The sequence below is a fragment of the Miscanthus floridulus genome, chromosome 11 (genome assembly GCF_019320115.1).
Source record: "Miscanthus floridulus cultivar M001 chromosome 11, ASM1932011v1, whole genome shotgun sequence".
Classification (NCBI taxonomy): Eukaryota; Viridiplantae; Streptophyta; class Magnoliopsida; order Poales; family Poaceae; genus Miscanthus; species Miscanthus floridulus.
The window spans coordinates 39,523,589-39,546,160 of record NC_089590.1 but is presented as its reverse complement, the minus strand read 5'-3'; the positions used below and the strand labels follow the sequence as shown (position 1 = coordinate 39,546,160).

The 22,572-nt window shown below is 50.1% G+C and overlaps 1 protein-coding gene and 1 pseudogene across 1 annotated transcript; one reads left to right on the top strand and one right to left on the bottom strand.

Annotated features, from left to right (window-relative positions):
• The first annotated feature begins 13,063 nt into the window (after window positions 1-13,063).
• Window positions 13,064-14,470, top strand: LOC136492997 (uncharacterized). The gene is made up of 2 exons (XM_066489024.1): window positions 13,064-13,231; window positions 13,600-14,470. Exon 2 carries the CDS (start codon window positions 13,632-13,634, stop codon window positions 13,995-13,997), a length of 366 nt encoding a protein of 121 aa, XP_066345121.1. The 5' UTR covers window positions 13,064-13,231; window positions 13,600-13,631; the 3' UTR covers window positions 13,998-14,470.
• A 1,242-nt stretch (window positions 14,471-15,712) lies between these two features.
• LOC136491811 (probable protein phosphatase 2C 31) lies at window positions 15,713-17,256 on the bottom strand (annotated as a pseudogene).
• Between the last annotated feature and the right edge of the window lie 5,316 nt (window positions 17,257-22,572).

Genomic DNA, 22,572 nt, shown 5'->3' with positions numbered 1-22,572 from the left:
CTGGTATCACTAGATCTCCCTCAAGGAAGAAGACCAGATCAAGATGTCGTTCATCACGCCTTTTAGTGCATACGGCTATACCACCATGACCTTCAGACTCAAGAACATCGGGGCAACCTACCAAAGGGCCATCTAGATGTGCCTCGATCAATAGATCGGCCACAACATTGAAGCATACATTGACGATGTGGTCGTCAAGTCCAAGACCGCCGATAATCTCATCGCTGACCTTGAAGAAACATTCGCCAACTTGAAAAGGTACCGATGGAAGCTGAACCCTTCAAAGTGCATCTTTAGAGTTCCATCCAGTATACTCCTGGGCTACATCATCAGCGCCCGCGGCATCAAACCCAACCCTGACAAGGTCTCCGCCATCACCAACATGAAACAACCAACGTCCGTCAAGGATATACAGAAGCTTACAGGTTGTATGGCTGCTCTCAGCCGCTTTATATCATGCCTCGGCGAAAAGGGACTACCATTCTTTAAACTCCACAAGGCTTCTGAGTGCTTTTCCTGGTCGAAGGAGGCAGATACAGCTTTCGAGCAGCTCAAGTTGTTTTTAACGAAGCCTTTGATCATGACGGTGCCTCGACCAGACGAAACTCTACTGATCTACATCATCGCCACCTCTCGCATCGTCAGCACAGCTATCGTCGTCGAACGTGAGGAGGCCGGGCATGCCTATAAGGTGAAACGTCCGGTCTACTTCATCAGCGAGGTCCTTAATGAGCCCAAAACTCGTTATCCTTAGGTCCAAAAGCTATTATACGCCATTCTGATCATGTCACGCAAGCTCCGCCATTACTTTGAGTACTACAAGATCGTCGTGGTCACTGAGTTCCCTCTGGGGGACATTCTCCGCAATAAAGAGGCCAATGGCCGCATCATCAAGTGGAATGTTGAGCTTGGCACTTACTCCATTGAGTTCAAAAGTAGGCCTACCATCAAGTCACATGCGCTCGCTAACTTTGTCACTGAGTGGACCATGATCCAAGAGCCCATCCCCGCTACATGCCCTGAGCACTGGGTGATATACTTTGACGGCGCTCTCAACATCTGGTGGTTGCATTCTATTCATTACGCCGACCAAGGATAAGCTCCGATATGTTCTCCGAATATATTTTCCAGCCTCCAACAACACCGCCGAATATGAAGCATGTCTCCACGGACTCCGTATAGCCGTTGAGCTCAGCGTCAAATGCCTAATGGTATACGGGGACTCCACGCTGGTCATCAACCAGCTCAACAAAGACTGGTCCTACTCCAGTGAGAAGATGGATTCATACTGCACAAAAATCAGGAAGCTTGAAGGGAAGTTCTATGGTATCGAGTACCACCACATGGTACGAGATCAAAATTAGCTCGCCGACCACCTATCCAAGATAGTCTCCTCTCGTGCCGCGATTTTGCCAGGGGTCTTCATTCAAGACCTCTTTACGTCGTCTATCAAGGAAGAGAAGGAAGTGCAAGAAATTCCCCCCGCTGAGCAGCTGGTACTTATGGTACTCTCAGCGGTCGCCGATTGGAGGGAACAGTTCATCAAGTACCTCACCAGCATCGAAGTACCTGCCGACAAGACTGAAACTGAAAGCCTAATTCATCGAAGCAAGCATTACGTGCTAGTGGACGAGAACTTGATGAGGAAAAGTGACAAGGAAGGGATACTGCAGAAATACATCATCTAAGAAGAGGGAGTGAAACTACTTCTTGAAATTCACTCTAGTTCCTGCGGCAAGAAACCTGGTCGGCAAGGCTTTTCGAGCTGGTTTTTACTGGCCCACGACCATCTTCGATGCAAAAGACCTCGTCCAACGTTGTGAAGGATGTCAATTTTTTGCCAAGCAAATACACGTGCCAACACAAGAACTGTAGACCATCCTAGCTTCCTAGACCTTCGCATGCTGGGGACTGGATATGATTGGGCCCTTCAAGCTAGCGCCAAGTGGTTTCCAGTACGTGTACATCGCCATTGACAAGTTCTCTAAGTGGATCGAATACAAACCGCTTGTTTCGGCCACTGCAAAGAAAGTGGTCGAGCTCTTCGAAGATATCATCCATAGATTCGGTCTCCCGAACAGCATTATCACCGACCTCAAAACTACATTTACTGGCCATCATTTTTGGGACTTCTGCAAAGACCGATGCATCTCCATCAAATATGTCTATGTTGCCCATCCTAGAGCCAATGGCCAGGTCAAATAGGCAAATGGCATGATCCTTGATGCCCTCAAAAAGAGGTTATATCAGAAAGAAGAAAAACATCCGGGCAGATGGCTCAAAGAGCTACCAGCAGTGGTCTAGGGACTACGCACTCAAGCTAGTCACAGCACTGGTGTGTCTCCATATTTCTTGGTCTATGGCTCAGAAGCCATACTACCAGCGGACATTGCCTTCTGAGCACCTAGGGTGGAACATTATGATGAAGAGCAAGCCATAGCTGTTCGGATAAAGGACGTTGATAGGGTCGAGGAGGAACGCTTGATCACCTATGTTCGCATAGTCAAATATCTAGAAGGCTTGCGGAGATACTACAACTGCATCATCAAAGGTTGTTCATTTGCTGTCGGCGACCTCATTCTCCATAGAAAGCAAAAACCGAAGGGATGCACAAGCTCTCCTCCCCCTGGGAAGGTCCTTACGTGGTCAAAGAGGTTACCCAACTAGGGTTTTATCAGCTATGTGACTTGAATGGAATCGATATCCCCAATTCATGGCACATCGAGCACCTTATACGTTTCTATCCTTGAAACGCTCTAGATATGTATTCTCCACTCCATGATGAATAAAGTTTTGGTCACCTTAATTTGTCTCCATTATTTTTCCATTACGATTTAATCTCCACTTACGTTCGTCGAGCTCTAAGCTACTCCTTAACGAACTCCAATACAAGATCGCCATAAATGCTCTGCCATGTTTCTCCATATCTCCAACAAGTGATCGACATAAACACTCCACCATGTTTCTCCATATCTCCAAAATGTTTCGCCAACCGCCGAGCATCACACGTTTTGTTATGTGCTCTATGGAGAAGACCCAGTCTCTGATCTCTCCCTACACGTGCTATGGGCTCCACGCTCTGCGTTATGGGTGGTTGGCTGTGGTTCCTTGGTCATGTCTATTCCTCCTACACGTGCATAGGCTCCACGCTCGACATTATGGACTATGGGCTAGCCAAGGCCAAGAGCCCAGTAAAGAACTAACTGCTCGAACGCTACTAATACTATGTATATCTTCAAGTTATTTAACCAACCGCCGAGCAGCATACTTTCTGCTCTATTCTCTATGGAGAAGACCCAATCTCTGATCTCTCCCTACATGTGCTACGGGCTCTGCGCTCTGTGTTATGGGTGGTCGGCTATGGTTCCTTGGTCACGCCTGTTCCTCCTACATGTGCACGGGCTCCGCCCTCGACGTTATGGACTATGGGCTAGCCAAGGCCAAAGAGTTTAGTAACGAACTAACTGCTTGGATGCTACTTATACTACGTATAATCATGTTAGGGTTAACACTACAATGATTTTTTCACCGCAATACTAGCGAACTACATAAACAAGCACTTGTCACTTTACAACATTTATACATATCCATAAATGTCTATCTACGCCCTTACGCATTCTAACTACTCTCTCCAGTTAATACAGCATCTCTCTGAGCCGATCATCAAACTTTGCCATCGCCATCCATCTCGCCGAACAGGTCGACGTTGTCGGCCAGCTTCTTCCCTACGTCTTCCACCTCATCTTCTAGTTGCTGATGCTCCGTCGCTTCTGTCCCTCTAGCGAATCCAGTCCCTATCGCTTGAAGGTCAACGGCTAGGTAGTGGGACCAGACAACCGCAAGGGTGTGAGTAATGGCGGTAATGATGGCATCATGGTTGAAGCTCTTAAAGTTCTCCCACGCTGCCTTGCACCTGTCGATGATGGTGTCCGGACACGGCGTCCTACCGTTGGATTGAGGAACCACCTCTAGGTCAACACAGTCGAGCACCGGCTTGACTCCGGCAACTACGGCGTCAAGCTTGCTCCGCTGGGTTTTGGCCTCCTGATCCAGCACATTGAACTGTGCCTTGACCCTCCGGCGATAGTCTGCAGGCATTGCAAGGGTCCATCAAGTCAAGAAATTACTCTAGCAGTAACTCCGACCACGAAGAACTCACCTTTTAGCTCCTCGGCCAGCTTCTCCACCCACCCAGCCATCTTCTTCTCCTCCTCCTAGAGTTGCCCAATGGTTTGGCATAGCTAGCCGAGCTCCGCATCTTGCTCTACAAGCATAACCATCGTCAACAACAATATGACTTCAATAATGCAAAAGCAAAATCACAGATACGCCATACCTTTTCTCTGCTCGGAGACGATCCTGAGCTGCTCGGACTTCCGCTCCAACTGCGCAAAAAGACTCATCACCTGCTCAAAGCTGCATTCCAGCTGCTCGGACTTGCCCCGCAGCTGCTCGAATGTGGTCGCCAACTGCTCGGACAGAGCCCCTTTTGGTATTCCAGATCCCACGCTTGAGACTCGGCAAGATCTCGCTCACGCTGGGCCCTCTGGACATTTTTCTCCATTAACTTCATCTCCTCCTTTAGCTTGGCAATTTCTTCGGCGAGGGGCTCCATCCTTTTGATCAGCTGGTGCTGTTGCTCGGCAGTCTGAGCTATCCCCTACAAATGCACCAAGACTATGAAGCAAAGTCGATCTATAACGTCAAAGATGACCATTGCAGGCGCCATACTAACCTTGATCTGCTTCATTACTCTAGAAAGGGTGAACTCCATCCTCCTAAGCTCCCTGGTGGTGTCCTCCTCCTCAACGACCACCACTTTGTCACCCCGCTTATAGAGGATTCGGACAGCTTGAGGCTGCGATTCCTCACGCTCGATCTCTTCCACATCATCCTCCTCCACAGCGGGAGGCACCACCAGGGGGCTCGGTGGCCGGACAGTGTGTCCGACCACACCCTCCGACGCCTCAAGGAGCATCGTTTGCTCCTCGGGCGCCACCGGCCTATAAGCCATAGACTCCGACGCGGCATCTGCAACTCTAGTTGCCTCCTCCGAAGACCTAACAACTTCTGTCGTTGCTGCGGGCATCGTCGCCAACCCATCCACCATCGTCGCCAACCGTTCACCGCCGCCAAGTACATCAGCAGTGGCGATCGACTTCTCCGTAGGCCGTCGAGCACCCGAGGACTCTAGGATAGGGTCTACCAGCATTGCCTCCACCCTGGGACCAACCCTCGGTTGCTCGTTAGTCTAGACGGGTGGGGTCAGATCCTCCGTATGCCTCGCTCTATATCAGATTAGCTCATCAATCGCCAAAAAAGATAAGGATATGACAGCAAAATAACTTTGAGGCTACGATACTTATGTGCTGGCCTGTTGGTACACTTTCTTGAACCGGCGCTGCCTACCCGAGCCCCCAGGTGTGACCCTAGGGTCGACTCCTGCGCCCTGGGATGGAGGTCTCACGGCCTCCACCATTGGCCTCGCCTCCTCCTGCCGCTCTGGGACTCCCGTCACCTGCTGCTCGGGGACTCCCTCCCCTTCCTTCGGTCGCTCTTCCACATGCGAGCTGCGTGGGGGTGCTTTAGTACTCGGAGGAGGAGCTACTAGAGCCCCATCGTCATCCGACCACTCGGACATCGCCGCACTCTGTGTCCAAGTGCTCTGGTCACCGTCAAGCGAGATGTCGCCCGGCTTGAGGGGAACAGCACCCATCATCTTCCTCTTCTTTCGGGCTAGCTCATCTGCTGTTGCCCTCTTCCCCTAGACTTTCTCTGACACTAGTGGGTACTCTCTATCCGACCAATGTCTGCGCCTTCAGACTCCAACGAGGCGCTGGCCGCTTCTTCTTTAGGCCAAGCCGGTGGCCGAGCGTCTACTGCCTGGGGCCAATCGCCCCTCGGCACATCCGAGAAGTACATCACTCTTTCCTGTGAATGGATCTTTGCATAAGTGAATCAGTTCACTGCTCGGCAATGGTAATGGATAAAAAGCATCACGAACAAAACAAATGGGATGGTTACCAGAGGAGGCGGATTTGTACAGTTGAAGGCCCTTGTCTGCCTTGACACACTGAACGAGGCATTTGGAGCGAATAGCTCTACGGCCCGCTCTAGCATGTCATCCTTTGATAGCCTCCCCGTGCTCTCCTAAGTGTCGTCGTTGTCGCCCATGAAGTTAAAGCCTGGGTGGGCCCTCTCCTTGTAGAGCTAGACGCGGCGCACTATGAAGCTTGCCGTCACTAGTCCGCCGTTAATCTCCACGCCTTTTATCAGGTCAAGGAGCTCCCTCACCTGCTCCATGTTGGCACTACTCGGCTTCTCCGACCAGCTCTTTTGGCTCTCTAGGATGTGGTCGACGTCGCAGCGGATTGTAGGATGGCTCTGCTTCATGTAGAACCACCTGGCGTTCCACTCCTTCAGCAAAGTATTCAGCGGTACAGTGATGTACTCGCTCGCCATCCCATCTCGGAGTTGAAGATATACGCCGCCGACCACCTTGGAACCATCGTCGCCCTTCTTCTTCAACTAGAACAGGTGTCTGAAGAGGTTGAAGTGCGATAGAACCCCCAGATACACTTCGCATAAGTGGATAAAGATCGAGATGTGCAAGATGATGTTTGGGTGAAGATTGCATAGACTAATTACCTAGAACTCCAATAGATCCCTCAGGAGAGGATAAACAGGAAATCCGAACCCGTGCCAGAAATAATCCTCAAACACCACTACTTCATCAGTATGAGGCATTGGAAAGGGCTCACTGCTGGCTGGCCACCATCCGGCGGTGACTCGGTCAGAAAGAATGCCCGCCCCTACCATCCTGTTGATCTCTGCCTCCCCCATCCTTGATGGCACCCATTCCTCATCACGGTTGGCTATGGCGGCCGCCTTCTTCGGCTTCACAGCTCCCTTCTTCGGCGCCATTTCTCATATCTGATTTGGGATTGGCGGTGGAAGCACGTATGGATCTAGAAGTGTGAGGGCTAAGGAGGAACACGAAGTGGCAAAGTGGTAGAGGTGGGAGCGTGGGGTGTGGCGATGCATTTATATAGCACTCCCCCACTCTTTTGCATTCGAGGGTTTTTGGGAAATCGCTCCACAAATTGCGCCCCTTCGAATTCTTCGAAACCGCATGGTGGGCCGCTACCTAGGCTTTCGCGCAACTATAGCCCATATCGCCCATTTATCGCCGCAAGTTGTTACTGCTCACCGAATATTCGCCGACATCTCCGCCATCTGTTACGGCTCAGTAATTACTACTGTACAGTCGTTACTCCAGTTTATTCTCCACGATTTGTTTTCTCCAAGATTTCCTCTTGTGGCTCAGGGACTGCGTCCGCACTACGTCTTGGTTCCTCACTGCATTAGGGACTTTCTTCTGTTGACTGCTGTTTTTGACCCTAACACCACGTGACCACGTCACCTACTGTCAGTCTCGGGGACTAAGTGGCCACACTTCACCTTGCGATGAATGTGTTTTTCTCATCTCGAGGATACGTCTGGGGACTGGCTGCCTATTCGGCTGGTCTTCTACTTTTCTCCTACTTTGGACCCTTGAAAGGTCCTAATATGGCTAGAGGGGGGTGAATAGCCTATTTAAAAATCGTCGTGAAGGGGATGAACCAATCACAAGATGAAGACCAATCCAGTCACCGGGAGAATGCAAATGACAAGAGACAATCGATTTTTCTCCTGAGGTTCACGTGTTTGCCAACACGCTAGTCCCCGTTGTGTCGACCAACACTTGGTGGTTCGGCGGCTAAGAGGTGTTTCACAAACCTCGTCCACACGATAGGACACCGCAAGAACCGACCCACAAGTGAGGTAACTCAATGACACGAGCAATTTACTAAAGTTACCTTTCGGCACTCCGCCGGGGAAGGTACAACTCCCCTCACAATCACCGAAGGCGGCCACGAACAATCACCAACTCATGCCGATCCTCCACCGCTGCTCCAACTGTCTAGGTGGTGACAACCACCAAGAGAAACAAGCGAAATCCGCAGCGCAACACGAATACCAAGTGCCACTAGATGCAATCACTCAAGCAATGCACTTGGATTCTCTCCCAATCTCACAATGATGATGGATCAATGATGGAGATGAGTGGGAGGGCTTTGGCTAAGCTCACAAGGATGCTATGTCAATGAAAATGTGCAAGGGTTCTCCCTTGAGCCGGCCATGGGGCTATAAATAGAGCCCCCATCAAATAGAGCCGTTATACCCCTTCACTGGGCAAAACGCGCTCTGACCGGACGCTCCGGTCACACTGACCGGACGCTGGCCCTCAGCGTCCGGTCGCCCGATGGACGCCACGCGTCACTGGCTTCAAATGTTGTTCGTCAGATTTCAACGGCTACGAAGTTGACCAGACGCTCCGGTAAAACTGACCGGACGCTGAAGCCCCAGCATCCGGTCGTTTCCAGTAAGCTCCCCGAGGCATATTTTTTTGACCGAACGCGTCCGGTCCACCTTGACCGGACGCAGACTAGCGTCCGGTGCTCAACCCTAGCCACTGTGTCGTCTGACAGCTTGACCGGACGCTGCCTTTCAGCGTCCGGTCGCTGAGTGACCCAGCGTCCGGTCAGTAGACCGACGCCAGCATCATTTCGACCAACTCCATTTCAACTCTAACTTCTTCACCCTTGCTCAAATGTGTCAACCACCAAGAATTTTGCATCCGGCATAATAGAAAATAGGCATTTCATTTTCCCGAAAGCGCCGAATCCCTGCAAACACCACCTCCTTTGTAGATGTGCCAACACCACCAAGTGTATCACCTTGTGCACATGTGTTAGCATATTTTCACAAATATTTTCAAGGGTGTTAGCACTCCACTAGGTCCTAAATGCATATGCAATGAGTTAGAGCATCTAGTGGCACTTTGATAACCGCATTCCGATACGAGTTTCACTCCTCTTAATAGTACGGCTATCTATCCTAAATGTGATCACACTCACTAAGTGTCTTGATCACTAAAACAAAATGGCTTCTACATTTTATACCTTTGCCTTGAGCCTTTTGTTTTTCTCTTTCTTCTTTTCCAAGTTTAAGCATTTGACCATCACCATTGTTATGATCTTCGTCATTGCTTCATCACTTGGAGTAGTGCTACCTATCTCATAATTATCTTGATATACTAGGTTAGCACTTAGGGTTTCATCAATTAACCAAAACCAAACTAGAGCTTTTAATCTCTCCTTTTTTGGTAATTGATGACAACCCTTATACAAAGATATGAATTAAAGTTCATTTGAATCCATGTTGCTTGCCCAAGCATATTTACCATGTGTAAAGGATATGGACAAGTTTCATGAACTCCATATGGTAGCAATTGCTCCCCCTACATATGTGCTAAGAGTTTGGATTGTAGCTTTGCACATATGCTTAGATAGGAAATATAGGAGTCAATTTCTACCAAATGATGCTAAGGTATAAGAGATGGACCTTTGAAGCGTGATACCAATCGGAGTGCACCAATATACCATCCTTAGCACCATTAGTAACTAGACATACACAAAAACTAGAATACCCCATGAGATCACCATTAAAAGCAAGGGTCTAGTTTTCATAATGTGAGCATGAGTCTAGTTACTTTTAGCCTATGCATGCTAGTTTTTTATTTCATCATTCAAACCTATAACTAGCATACACCACACAAGCATGGATGTTGAAACTTAGACTTTGTACCATGCGAGCAAATATATGAAATGTTCATTCAAATGCATCATACAAGTTTATGAGCTTGCTCCCCCTACTTGTGTGTTTAAAATTTTAATTGATCCCTTTTCTTTAGCATATCTCTCCCCTTATGTCCAATGCTCCCCTATCACTCATATCTTTGTTTCTCTCCCCCTTTGTCAACAATTAGCACAAAAGGTGAGCTTAAATTATGGATAGGTTGGGGTGAAACCATGTAAAATGAGGATCATTTTCCCAATTTGGTTCAATCTAGATTACTTGCAAAAGATATTTAACTCGGTTTGATCCAAGGACAAGCTTCTTCACACCTCCAAATAAGGGTTATCTTGTACCATGTTGAGTTAAACACTTATAGCTTATTTTCTAAATCAAACACTAGGTTTACAAGCCCACAGACATGTTATATGCTACCACTAGATCATTTCAAACATACAAGCAATAGTGGTAAGCATCAAATTCATTTAATTTTCATGAATGAGCCTAGGACATGATAGGAATGACTAGATGCACTAAACAAGTCCTTAGTAATGAATGGATGACATGTCAATCAAATTTACTTTGCTTTGCTCGAAGGAGAGGCATGTCATATAATGGGGTGCATCAACACATATTGGAGAAGTCAAGTATGTTCAATTCATTCCTTAGCTTGCAAAACCTCTTCTCATCAAATGGCTTGGTGAATATGTCGGCAAGTTGATCTTCGGTGCCCACACTCTCTATGCAAATGTCTCCTTTTTGTTGGTGATCTCTTATGAAATGATGGCGGATATCAATATGCTTTGTTCTTGAGTGTTGAACCGGGTTGTTGGTGAGCTTGACGGCACTTTCATTGTCACATAGCAATGGCACTTGCTTGAACTTGATTCCATAGTCACTCAAAGTGGCCTTCATCCAAAGTAATTGTGCACAACAACTACCGGCCGAAATGTACTCCGCTTCGGCGGTTGAAAGTGCTACACTATTTTGCTTCTTTGATGACTAAGATACAAGTGATCTTCCCAATAGTTGACATGTGCCCGATGTGCTCTTTCTCTCAACTTTGCATCTCGCATAATCGGAATCCGAATATCCAATCAACTCAAATCTTGCTCCTTTGGGATACCATAATCCAACATGTTATGTATGCTTTAAGTACCTCAATATTCTCTTTGTTGCCTTCCCGCGTAGAAATACTCTTCCAAAGCTCTTGCTACTGACTTTTCGAATGCTGATGTGCCCCACACCACAACAGCGCAAGAGATTTGATCGATCCGATCCCATGGTCATGGCATGTTGCTTTCGTTCATTCCCTGCCAAGATCGGTGCCTTTCCCAAGGAAAAGTCCTGATCATGAAAAGATTATTCCCTCAGATGTGCACATCTCCTTTCAAATTCCTTCCATCGATCGGTGCAGTATTTTAGTCCGTGTCCTTGAGAGTTGAGACTTGTGCGAAGCTGACGAGCCTGATATTTGTAGCCTAAACGCGTGAACTGATGATGATACTGATGATTACACAAAGAAACCTCTTGTAAATCGCCATCAGAACAACGAACCAGCTAGCAGAGATTCAACACGACTCTGCCTGCGAATATCTATATCAGAAGGTGGTGGCAGTTGTCACGATACGATGCATCAGAGAAAGCGATTAGTTGAATCGTTTTTTTTTCTTTCAGCCTGAGAAGAAGAGGAATCAATGGCGTTGCTTGCAAGAGAGGGACGGCTGTAGCTTAATTCGGCCGAGATTCAGACCAGAGAAAGATGCCCACTCTGCAACATGTCGACACGCATGCATGGGTGAGCATGGACGATTGTGTTTGACCGGAATAATGTACCGGTCCTCGTTTTTTTACTAGCTTTGTGAGACGCTAGCCAGCTGATGTGGAGGATGACAAAGCGGGCCGGAGGAGCTAATAATGGAGGGTGGCCGGTGCGGAGGAGATAGGGTTTGGTCGTGGTGGGGTTAAGGTGTTGACACCTTGTTCTCTGGTGCCTTTGGACCAAAGGGAACAGCACCTAAAAATGAATGGACACTGCTCGGTGGTCGAGCATCTGCGACCACGAATGGACGAGTCTACTACACGCGAACGCCACACGATGAGACGACGGAGGAAGAAGAGGGTTCCGAAAACCGCGGCCTCTCCTTCGCAGTGCCGCTGCACCCAACACGCCCCGCCCGCGGGGTCCCCGTGAGGCCGTGACTCCGTGAGCGAGCTTGTGTGCGTTTCGATGCAGAACTCTGGAGTATGTACGTTGGCGCGGCGCCGGATCGAATCGAATCCTCCACGGCACTACCACGGACAGAGGTTTCCACGGCCGGACGTGTCGTTGACGGCTACCCCATCCGCCGGCGTCCGTGGGAAGATAGCCAGAGGAAATAGGGATCCTTATCCCGGGCGCGCGCCACAGGGCTTCGGCGCTTCGCTGTCCCGCGGCCCGCGCCGTGCCCGTGCCGGCTACTATTCGGCCTGGCGTGACTGCGCTCACCGTGCCGTGCGGCTGTCGCTGTGGCCCTCACCCGCTGCCACGGGCCATGCACGTCGGAGCGAGCTGGAGCTGGGCAGAAGAATCAGGTGACGTGGCGAGGGGTGCCCACGCCATGAATTTTTTTCGCGATCATGCTTTGCATATATATCATTAATTAGGAAATGGAGTTGTTATATAGGTAAACGCCGTGAAATTGAAAACCGACGACGTGCAGCTCAAGAGATGGGGACGGAGTCCGTGGCCGTGGGGCGTTCACGAGGCTGTACCAGCGACGTCCGCTACCGTGGGCTCTCCGGTCTCCGCTCAATGAACATAGATTGGGAAACAAAATTTTATATATATATATATATATATATATATATATATATATATATATATATATATATATATATAAGATTTGGATAGAGCAGCAGCAGATTCATTCTAGAACCGTCTGCAGCTGCGCGTGTGATCGCGTGAGATTTTGTTCGGTTCCCGGCTTCACGCCTCCGAACCCGAGACCGGAGGCTGGCAAACCCGCTGGCGTTTGCACGCAACCGACGCGATCCACATCCACCGGGGGCAGGCGGCGAGCCAGCTGCGCAACCCGCCAAGCTCCACAGCCCACACACCCCATCGTTTCCCGCCACCTCAAAGAAACCGCCCCCTTTTTTAATCAAAACCCGCCAAAATGACCGCTTTGCCAGTAACCATCGCGCCCCCGCCGGCTTGGCTGGTAAGCCTGGGCGCCGGCCGGAACGAGGGCACGGCCGTCGGCGTCACATTCCACGCATGGCTTTTCATCTGATCTGACCGCACGACTAGTTAATCTGCTGGCGCCTTGCTTAGCTTTCGGGATTAGTTTCAAAAACCAGTGGGCGAGTAGATGGTGGGTGGGTCCAGGAGGCCAGTGGGCGGGGTCGGAGAGGAATCCTGGGCAGCGCCCGATGCTGCCCGCGGGCAGTGCCATCCCCTGTATAAAAGCGAGGAGTGCTCGCCGTGGTGCCGCAGTTTGCCGCTCTCGGCACCTCGGCGGCGTCCTCTGTTTTCTTTCCTGCCTATCAGCTGCCGGTTCTCTCTCGTCTGGTAAGCTCCTACGAAGCCTTCCTCCTATCCCTTTATACTTCTACAGTCCTAACTCCTACCTAGGAGAAGAGAAACACACCGCTGTTCTGGATCCGTTCCTCTTTTTCTTAAAGATTTTTTTATTCATTCAAGCGTGTGCTGCTTGTGGAGTTTAATAGGAAGAACAGGTAGAGTGCTAACCTGAAACGGATCACTAACTAGGTAGAGTTCTTCGGTGCATGTAGTACCTCAAATCATCAAAACTTGTGTATTTGGCTTCAGTCCTCTAAATTTGTCCGCCGGTGGAAACTCTGCGTACAATCACTTTCTTCAGCGATCCTTGTAGTAACGAATTTAATCAGTCATCCTAATGGTGGTTATCCATCCAGGGACAGGAAAGTGAACGGAGAACCAGGGGCTGATGGCGTCCAACTACGTCGACATCGTGGCTGAGGAGGGCAGGTTCCACGGCCACGGCCACGGCCACCACCACCACCACAGCAGCAGCACGACGCCGTCCGGCGCGGCGGCGTCGCCCAAGACGATGCGGAGGAGCTGGTCGTCGGCCTCGTCCGCCCACAGCCACGGCCACGGCGCCGCGCCCAAGTGCGTCTGCGCGCCGGCCACGCACGCAGGCTCCTTCAAGTGCCGCCTCCACCGCAGCAGCAGCTCCCACGGCCACGGCCACGGCCACCCGGCGTCCCCTCCCTCCCCAGCCACCACCTCCGCCACGCCGCCGCCGCCGGCCGCGGCCCCGTCCTCCTCCCGCACCGTCGCGGCGCAGTGACGGCGCCCGTCTCTCTGAACCAAGAAACGCCAGCCCAGCAGCAGTAAAGAGGAGAGGAGAAGAGAGAAACGGGAAAAGGAAAACATACTCACCCTCTGTTATGTGACACAGCAAAGGGAGCTTACCCTTCATCTTCACATGCCAATGGCAAATATTCCTATTTCCTTTCACTTTCTTCCCTCCTCTTTTTTGTTGTTGGGATCGATCGAGTCTCCCTGGAATGCAAGGCCTTCCCTCCCTCCATCAGAAGAAATTCCCCTGCTTGTACTAGGCATCCCGCTCGCCTCCTCCACTGAAATGGAACGGGCCCGATTGGTAGAGTATGTGCGATGGTGACATGGAGTTCACTCATGTAATTACCATTTCAGTAAATCCATGCTTCTTGCAGGAGATGTATGATCTTGGTGGGTCTGCTGGTTACTCTTTTACCATTCCGTTGCGGAATCTTGAAACTGCATCAATTATTTGCTACAGACGGGGCCCATCAAGGATGACTAGGAAACAAGGTTAGTGGATTGGGATCCAGATTTGTTGGATGGTGAAACGTAGCAATCACACGAGCTTATATAGCACTGTCAGTTACTATAGGATTCTTTGTTGGTTCAGTTCATCGCACCTGAAAGTCTGCTCTGTCAGTAAAGTTCTGTATGGCCATGGTTTGGTTATCCCGTGATTCTTTAGTGCTCATGTGATACTTCTGCAGTAGTCTGACGGAGCCTGCATAGATCCATTCCGTCCCCACCTGCAAATGTTTCAGAGCTCCCCGGCCTCAATGCATCCATCGTATTAGCTGCACTTGTACCTGCAGACGTACCATTCTGAATGATGGTAACAGGGCATGTGTCATTAGCTGAAGGAGAACAATGCAACCAAAGCTATTGCGATGTGGCGCCGAATCGCAGTAAATTTGTACGATCCTGTTGATGTGCACAAGCACAGGAGTTCGCTGGCAGGAGACGGTTGGCATGTCAAGATCCGTAGCTGATCAAGATATTATTGTCAGCCCTATCTTGCTTTAAGCAGCATGCAGGTCCTACTGTAGCATACTAGTGCTCATGGTTGTGTCAGCTGGATGATATGTTTTTGGTTGGGTGCTGGATGACATGTTTTTGGTTGGGTGCTGGTCCTGTGTTACCTTCAGTCTTGGTGGCTAAGCATGTGCCAAGTAGCCTGCTGCCAGTCATGCTTCGGCTTCGGGCGGATTTGGTTTGAATTTAGCCAAGATAGGGCTGAAGACGGTTCATGTTTAGTTCTCTTAAACATGGATGATGGAGAGTGGTCATTTGGGTGAAGTGTAACGGACTGGCAAGAACAGTGGCTACAAACCAGATCTTCAGTAGCAACTAAACAAAAAAAAAGGCTTTAGGGGGTGTTTGGATCCGGCTACTAAAATTTAGGAGGTGTGTTGGGAGGATGTTGCATGGGGTGTTCGGATACTAATAAAAAAACAAATTACATAATCCGTCAGTACTCCACGAGACGATTTTTCAAGCCTAATTAATCCATCATTAGCACATGTTACTGTAGCAAAACATTGTTAAATCATGGACTAATTAGGCTTAAAAGATTCGTTTCGCAAATTAGTCGCAAACTATGCAATTAGTTTCGTAATTAGTCTATATTTAATACTCCATGCATGTGTCCAAATATTCGATGAGACAGCGACTCATGTGTCCAAATATTCGATGAGACATCGACTAAAATTTAGAGCCTTTTTACGCCAGTGCCATTAAAAAAGATGACATAATCGTCGATGCCCCTACAAAGTTGGGTCTATCACTGCCGTCCCTGGGTTTGGAAACTTCTTTCGCCCAAGCCATTCCGTCGCCACTCCGCTTGTTTTTCGCCGTTTGGGAGGCCTGACATGTGGGGTCGGGCATGGGAAATAACCCAGTTGCCCATGGGCATGGGACAGTTGACATTACATCGAGCACTTGGTTCGCATGAGAAGTCCACCACCAGGGGAGAATCACGTGAGCTCGTTGGCGGCGCCACAATGCCGACTTGGCGCCCATGCCGACGCCGGTATGGCCTACCTCCTGGACCGCGGTGCTGTGCTCTGCGGTGAGGTGCACGGCCTGTAGGCCGTCCATGTCGTGCGCCTCCAGCTTGCGCATGATCTCGGCCTTGAACTGCTGCCGAGGACGTTCTTCAGGTCGGGCTCCGTCCTCCGCGCCAGCACGGTGCGGCTGTCCCCGACGTTCATCACGTAAATGTCCTTGCCCTTCATCACCATGACGAGCACGCAGGAGCCCATCAGCCCCAGCTCCGGGCTATCGGCCGCGTGTTCCTCCGCCACCGCGAAGAACGCCTCCTCCGTCCTCTTCAGTGCCCGCGCCAGCGCCCTTAGGACGTCGCGATGCACTGGCGTCGTGGCGTTGTTGCCTGACATGGGCACTTCCATTCGCCTGCGCTAAGCCTCCACACTGTCGCCGTCGGCCCCAGCATGACAGAGGCGTTCGGCATTGCCTGCAGCCGCTTCTTGCTGACCGCACCTGGCGTCGTCGCCTGTTTGGATGTCGTCCCAGAGCACGCCTTTGAGCTCGTTGTGGACGGCGATGTAGAGGTTGGCGTAGAGGCAATCGGGCGCGTCGGGCCCATTGAAACCGTTGTAGATTCCGACGAACACCCAACCGTGTTCCTCGGACACCGCGATGTGGAACCGGTCCTCGCCGGCCATGCCTTGAGCCCACTCCACATTGTCGTTCGGCGGTGAGTGGTAGTCCCCATCGCTGAAGGAGACCTTTATCGGCTCAGCAGGATGTTCCTGTGGCCCACGGCCATAGCGCGGCGACCCGAGCTAGAGTTTGGAGGCGGTCCTCACGAAAAAACGTAGCAGGGATCGCTCGTCACGGAGACGGGAGCGTGCGGCACGGTGCTCAGCGATGAGATGAGAAACGCTCGGTTGGACCCCCACAACCACGGACGAGGAGGCGGCCGAGGATTGGTCAAGTGGACCCGACATGAATGGTGAGTCTGTGGTGGTGGACGCCGAGCCTGATGTCTCCGAGAACCGACGCTCGCTGAAGGAGACCTTTGTCGGCTCAGGCCTTCCACTTGGCGACAAGCGCGAGCACACCCAGCACAGCGAGCCCGAGCTTGAGGCCTTGCACCTCGATGCCTGCAGCACGGCGAGCGCGAGCACACCCATGGCAGCACAGTTGTCCTTGAGGGCCAACCCGAAGAGCGCCCCCGCTGTGTGCTCCCCCGCCTCGGGGACCGACGCGCCCGACTGGAGCACCTCGACGAGCGCCACCATGGGCCCCGGCGCACACGGTGAGCTCGAGCGCTTCATCCCTGCCTTCACCCGAGGACGAGCGCGACGGTGAGGACCGGGTAGCCGCCGGACACCGGAGTGTTGTGATTCTGTGGATCGACTAGGGTAGATCTAGACGGTTTGCTGTTGAACATGATGAACTAGAACAAGTAGAGAGTGGGAGATAGGGTAGAGATGCTGGTGTTGAACCTGAGCCTTCGGATGAAGTCGCGGTTGAGCTGGCCATCACTGGTTCGTTGATGGAGGCAGCACACGGGCAGCGACGGGTGGAGTAGAGGTTGCACGGACGTCGATGCAGTGCAGACGGGGCGTAGCAGTGACGACGGCGAGAGTCAGCGGAGCTTCCCGTCGCTGGCTGCGCGCCCTCTTAGATCGGTCTAGGGTTTGTCGGTGGGTTTGCGGCTCACGGCGAACCTCGTGCTTTGAGCCGCCGGCCCCCATCTCTTTTTATAGCGCAGTGCGACGGGGGCCCACCAACCATGTAGGGTTGGGCGCCCCCGATCAGGGCGCGTGACCAAGGCCCAATAAGCCGTTGGGCTTATTGGTTAGGAGACCATTCTAACACGGAGGCGTCGAGCGAACGGGGGAGGGTGAGGCAGGCGGCGGCGTAGCGCTACGTAGCGAAGTGGAGACGGAAACCGGGAGGTGATAGAAACCAGCGCGTTGGGAAGGAGAGAGCCAGACTGAGCCAGACCTGCATCCTCTTACTCCTCAGTGGCATTCAAGTCTTTTTTCACCTCCGTTACCCACCGTTAGTAGCTACAATAGATGAAATGGATTGGGCGAAAGAAGTTTCTAAACCCAGGGACGACAGTGATAGACGCAACTTTGTAGGGGCATTGACAATTAGACCATCCTTTTTAATGGCACTGGCGTAAAAAGCCCTAAAATTTAGGGGGACAACCAAACACCCCCTTAGTTGTGCCTTTGCAGTTGCTGTGTTCAGGTTCAGAGGTTGTGACTCGGAAGGCAGAGATGCAGTCAAAAGTACGATAGAGAATGATGATCATGTACATATAGTACAACACAAAAGTCACAAAACTGTGAAGGGCGGTCCGGCGATCTCTGTGCCAACGCCAATTGAAGGATGGATAAACATACAGGGGGATCAGAGATGCTCTCAGTTTCCCTGCTCAGTCTAGACTGGCTATGAACAGGTGAACTGTGAATTGTTACCATGCCTTTCTTGGTCGGAGATCCAATCAGATATTTCTAGCAAGTTTTTTTTTTCTGCTCAGAGAAAGATAGCAGCATTCACCATAGAAAGGACAAACTCAGGATTTCACCTATAGTACACAGTGTTCAGGTCGATAGTGGTATGCTGACACTTTGACAAAAATAGCAAGTATCAGTTACTACAGAAAGTTCGGCGATTGCCCGGTTGGTGTGTTTATCGTTATCTTCAAGACTTCCACACATGAAATCGGCCAGTCGTTATTGGTCGATGTGCTCGTGGCCTGAACCTCCTCCTTTTTTTTTCCTTTTTGTTGTTGAATTTTTTTTGTTTCTGTTATGTTCCTAGGTGGCTCGTGATCTGGGAGCTTTCTCAATACTGATTCTAACTAAGGCCACCTATCAGACGAGCTGCTGGGCAATACACACGCAGTGACACAGAGGAGTTGCCCTGGAGCTGGAAGTGTGGGAAGACATGTCAGTTAACTGACCATGCTGGCACTCTGAACTGTTCTTGGTGTAACGGATGAAGGAAAGTGGAAACATTGGAGGAATATCTTATTTTGCACGAGCTCATCTCAAAATGATTACCATCATGCGTCTACTGAATGATCAGTGCCATTCTTGGTGTTTGACGACGTTGCCAACAGTGGTGTCTGAAGACTGGGTATTCCTGCTCTGCACTGGACATTTGAGGGAATACTTTTCGATCGTTATACGGATCAAACAACTTCACTCTCTCATGTTCAGGTTTGCATCTGTGTTAGGATATGGCCATGGGCTCTATGGACCGGGCAGTACAGTATGTGCTCTCTCGGACAAGGCCCAAGGAGGACACGAATAGAGCAATAGAAAAGTAGTAGTTGCGATTCAGAGGGGATTGACTATTCAGAGAACAGGAACTCTATCTTCATCCTCCGGTGTCTCTTCTTCCTCCTCTACCTCAAGTTTCCACCTGCTGTACTTCTAAAACTTTCTACAGCTATCCCTGTGTTCTTCATCCTCGATTTCCCTCCTTGCTTCCTGTCCCCAACACTCCCTCTCATATTGTATCAGCTACCGGTACGTATCGTTGCTAATGGAGTTGGTGTGACCGGTTGCTAACAATCTGTTCCCACATAGACAGAGCACCAGTTGGATGATTTGTAGGCACTGATCCAGAGACGCCGAGATCTGCGATACAGCAGAACGAAACGCCGGTTCTGCTGGTGCGCATGCTGATAGATTTTTTTTTTAATAACAATGCTGATAGAATTAATTACTACATGAGTATGCACACTACGAACTTTTTTAAGACGGCATGAGTAACTTTATGCTCGATTGCGTGTGCACTGTGAAACATGCCATTTCAGCATCTCGTCATCCGATCATCTGCGTCACTGTATCCCCGATCCCCGTGCAAGGTACATCACATGCTATGTTCAGAACATGCATTGCATTGCACATCTACGAGGCAGAGGCTTATGGTGTACCTTGTTTTGAGATGGCTCCAGAACGTTTCTTCCCAACCTATGGAGCCCCAGCCGTCCCGGGAACTGAAGGAACAATGGCAACTGATGCCGGAGCATCTAGTGATCTGACCCTTGCGTTTCCGGACGAACCGGAATCCAGTGCTCCCGACCAAAAGGCAAAAATGAGACTGAAAGGAGATAGGGGGTGTGGGGGGCGTGCTGCTGAGCTGCTGCACCGTCTCTGGAGATATAGTCTTGTGCCTGTATCACTTTCAGGTTCTGCATCGGCGTCAGGTGGGAAGGTAGGAGTGAAGACTGAAGAGTGAAGAGCCGAAGAGGTGCCTGTGCCTGCCCTATCTTTTCTGTCCTGAAAGGCTGAAACGTGTGATCTCGTGTCGCGGAATCGTATCATTCTGCGACCAAAAAGTGTGTGTTCTTTATTGTTGGTGACAGCCAGGCGAATCGGGTCTTCTGTCTTGTCTATAACCAAAAAGATCGTTTCTGTTCCCTGAAACACGTACCCTTCAAATTCACGTTCTTCTTGTGTGGCAACCAAACGATCGATCTATGCACAACTGCAGGCTGCTGGGAGTCCGAAAACATTCAGATTTGGCGCCTCGGTTTTCAGACGCGATGCTGAAGTTAGCCTGACCACTGCTAGCGGCCTCCTAATTTAGGTGGATTCAGATTTCAGAGACCGTGCAGATGCTGGTGTTGAGCGCTAGGTCTCTCCCAGCAGGAAAGGGCAGCACAGCCGCACAGGGCGCAAATTAAACACCCTTTCGTTCAACATTTTTCAGTTCAGCTGCTTCTACCAGATCCTTATTTGTCCGATCACACTGGCAGCGTCCAGGAACAGATCCGGCTACTCCAAGATCACGCTTCCATCCACGGCCACATGCCTCTGAGGACGGAGGGGCAGACAAACGTACCCAACATGCAAAAGTTGGCCGTGGTTATGCATCTCATCATTGACGAGGCTGCGTGCATGTGTTTACTTTAGACATGATAAAGGTACATATCGAGCTGAATTCACATGTGGCAGCGGCAGAGATAAGATTCTTTGTTCTTGCCCTCAAATAATTCATGAGTGTCCTCGAATATATTCTCTATAGTCTATTCCTCCCTGGTTAAGTCTCAAACAATGTGGCGATGCAGTGACGCAGAAACAATGGCTTAGTGACCTTTGCTCCCTGAGTTATTACCAGATGTATCGCATATCTATCTCCTGCCCTTTGGATGGCCCCAATGGACGACAACTGTCAAGCCAACATGAGGAGCTGGTGAAACAAAACAAAACAAAATTGTCGTAAACCCCAGTCGCCCACTTGACACTGTTTTGGCGCTGTAGCATGCGTCAGCTGCATTATTGATCATGAACAACACTGCTACTGTATTTGGTAAATTAGGCGCCGTTCGTGTGTCCTTCAGCCCGGCTTGATCCGTTTCTTTTTTTTATATAAAATAATATTTTTTCTCACAAATTTTTTTAGATTCATCTAAATTTCTCTATATTTCTCCCGGCGAATAGGGCCTTAGAAGTTTGGGTGGCCGTGTCATGACCATCTTTAGTTGAAAAAGTGGGCCCCGGTGATATATTTACTTTGTTGTAACCTCGTAGCCTATCCTACCGGTCTTTCGAATTAATCCCCACGAGGTGACGAGCAAGAAAAAAAGGAAGGATAAACCTAAAAATTCACACAAGAATAAAAACAGATCCTAATCTTTAATTAACGATCGACAATGATAGTCACTGAGTCTATTTTGTTTCTAAAAATAAATAAATTACACCTATGATATTATGAGAAATAACTCAAAGTAACATGATCTTTGTCTTGTTGTTATTAGAAATATTTGAATTAGTCCTAAATTTGCATCTAAATAATTAGTCATTTTCATCATTAGTAGAAAATAACCTAGAGCAACCCATCATCTAGACATAATATAAAGTAAACCTTAAACTAATTAAATTACCCACCTCCACCATGGTTAAAATAAGAGAAAATTTCTTAGTTAGCCCTGGTTTAAAGTTGTCTTTCTTCCTTGGCCCTGAAACGAAATTTCTTACCTATTTGGCCTCACTCGAAGTTTCATTTTCTCATATGACCTTACCGTGAGATCTGTCGAAGTTTGCCGTGATTGAGTTGTCAGTTTTTATTGAACGGACAGAAATACCCCCGTGTCTCTCCTTTCTCTTCTATCTCGCTGTCGGTCTCGTCTCTGTCCCTCCGAGCCCGCTCTCTTCTTTTGAAACACAAACGAACCCTAAACCTAGGTACTGCGGGGCGGCGGCTAGGGCGCGCAGGCTCAGCAGGCGGCTAGAAGGGCGGAGGCAAGGGCGCGCGGCGGCCAGGGCGTGCGGCGGCCTGGGCTCGCGGCGAACAGGGCGCGCGGCGGCCTGGGCTCGAGGCGGCGCCCAGGCTCGCGCAATGGCGCGTCGACGCACTCCCCTGCTACACCTACCGCAAGTCACTCCCCTTCCGCATCGGCCTTTGGAACTGGTCCGTCTCCTCCTTTGCTCCCTCCCCTTCCATGTCTCTCTGCTTCTCAGCAGATTCGTTCAGAAAGTCTATGCTTGTTACTTGGTTCTCATGTCGGTTAGGGATAGGTTTGTACCAAGCTGAATTTCATCTGTGCGAAATTTGGGAACGAATCATGGAGTTTTGGTCGAGAT

Bases quoted from the DNA above. Each gene is read 5' to 3' on its own strand.
- LOC136492997 (XM_066489024.1), top strand. From the start codon at position 13,632: ATGGCGTCCAACTACGTCGACATCGTGGCTGAGGAGGGCAGGTTCCAC.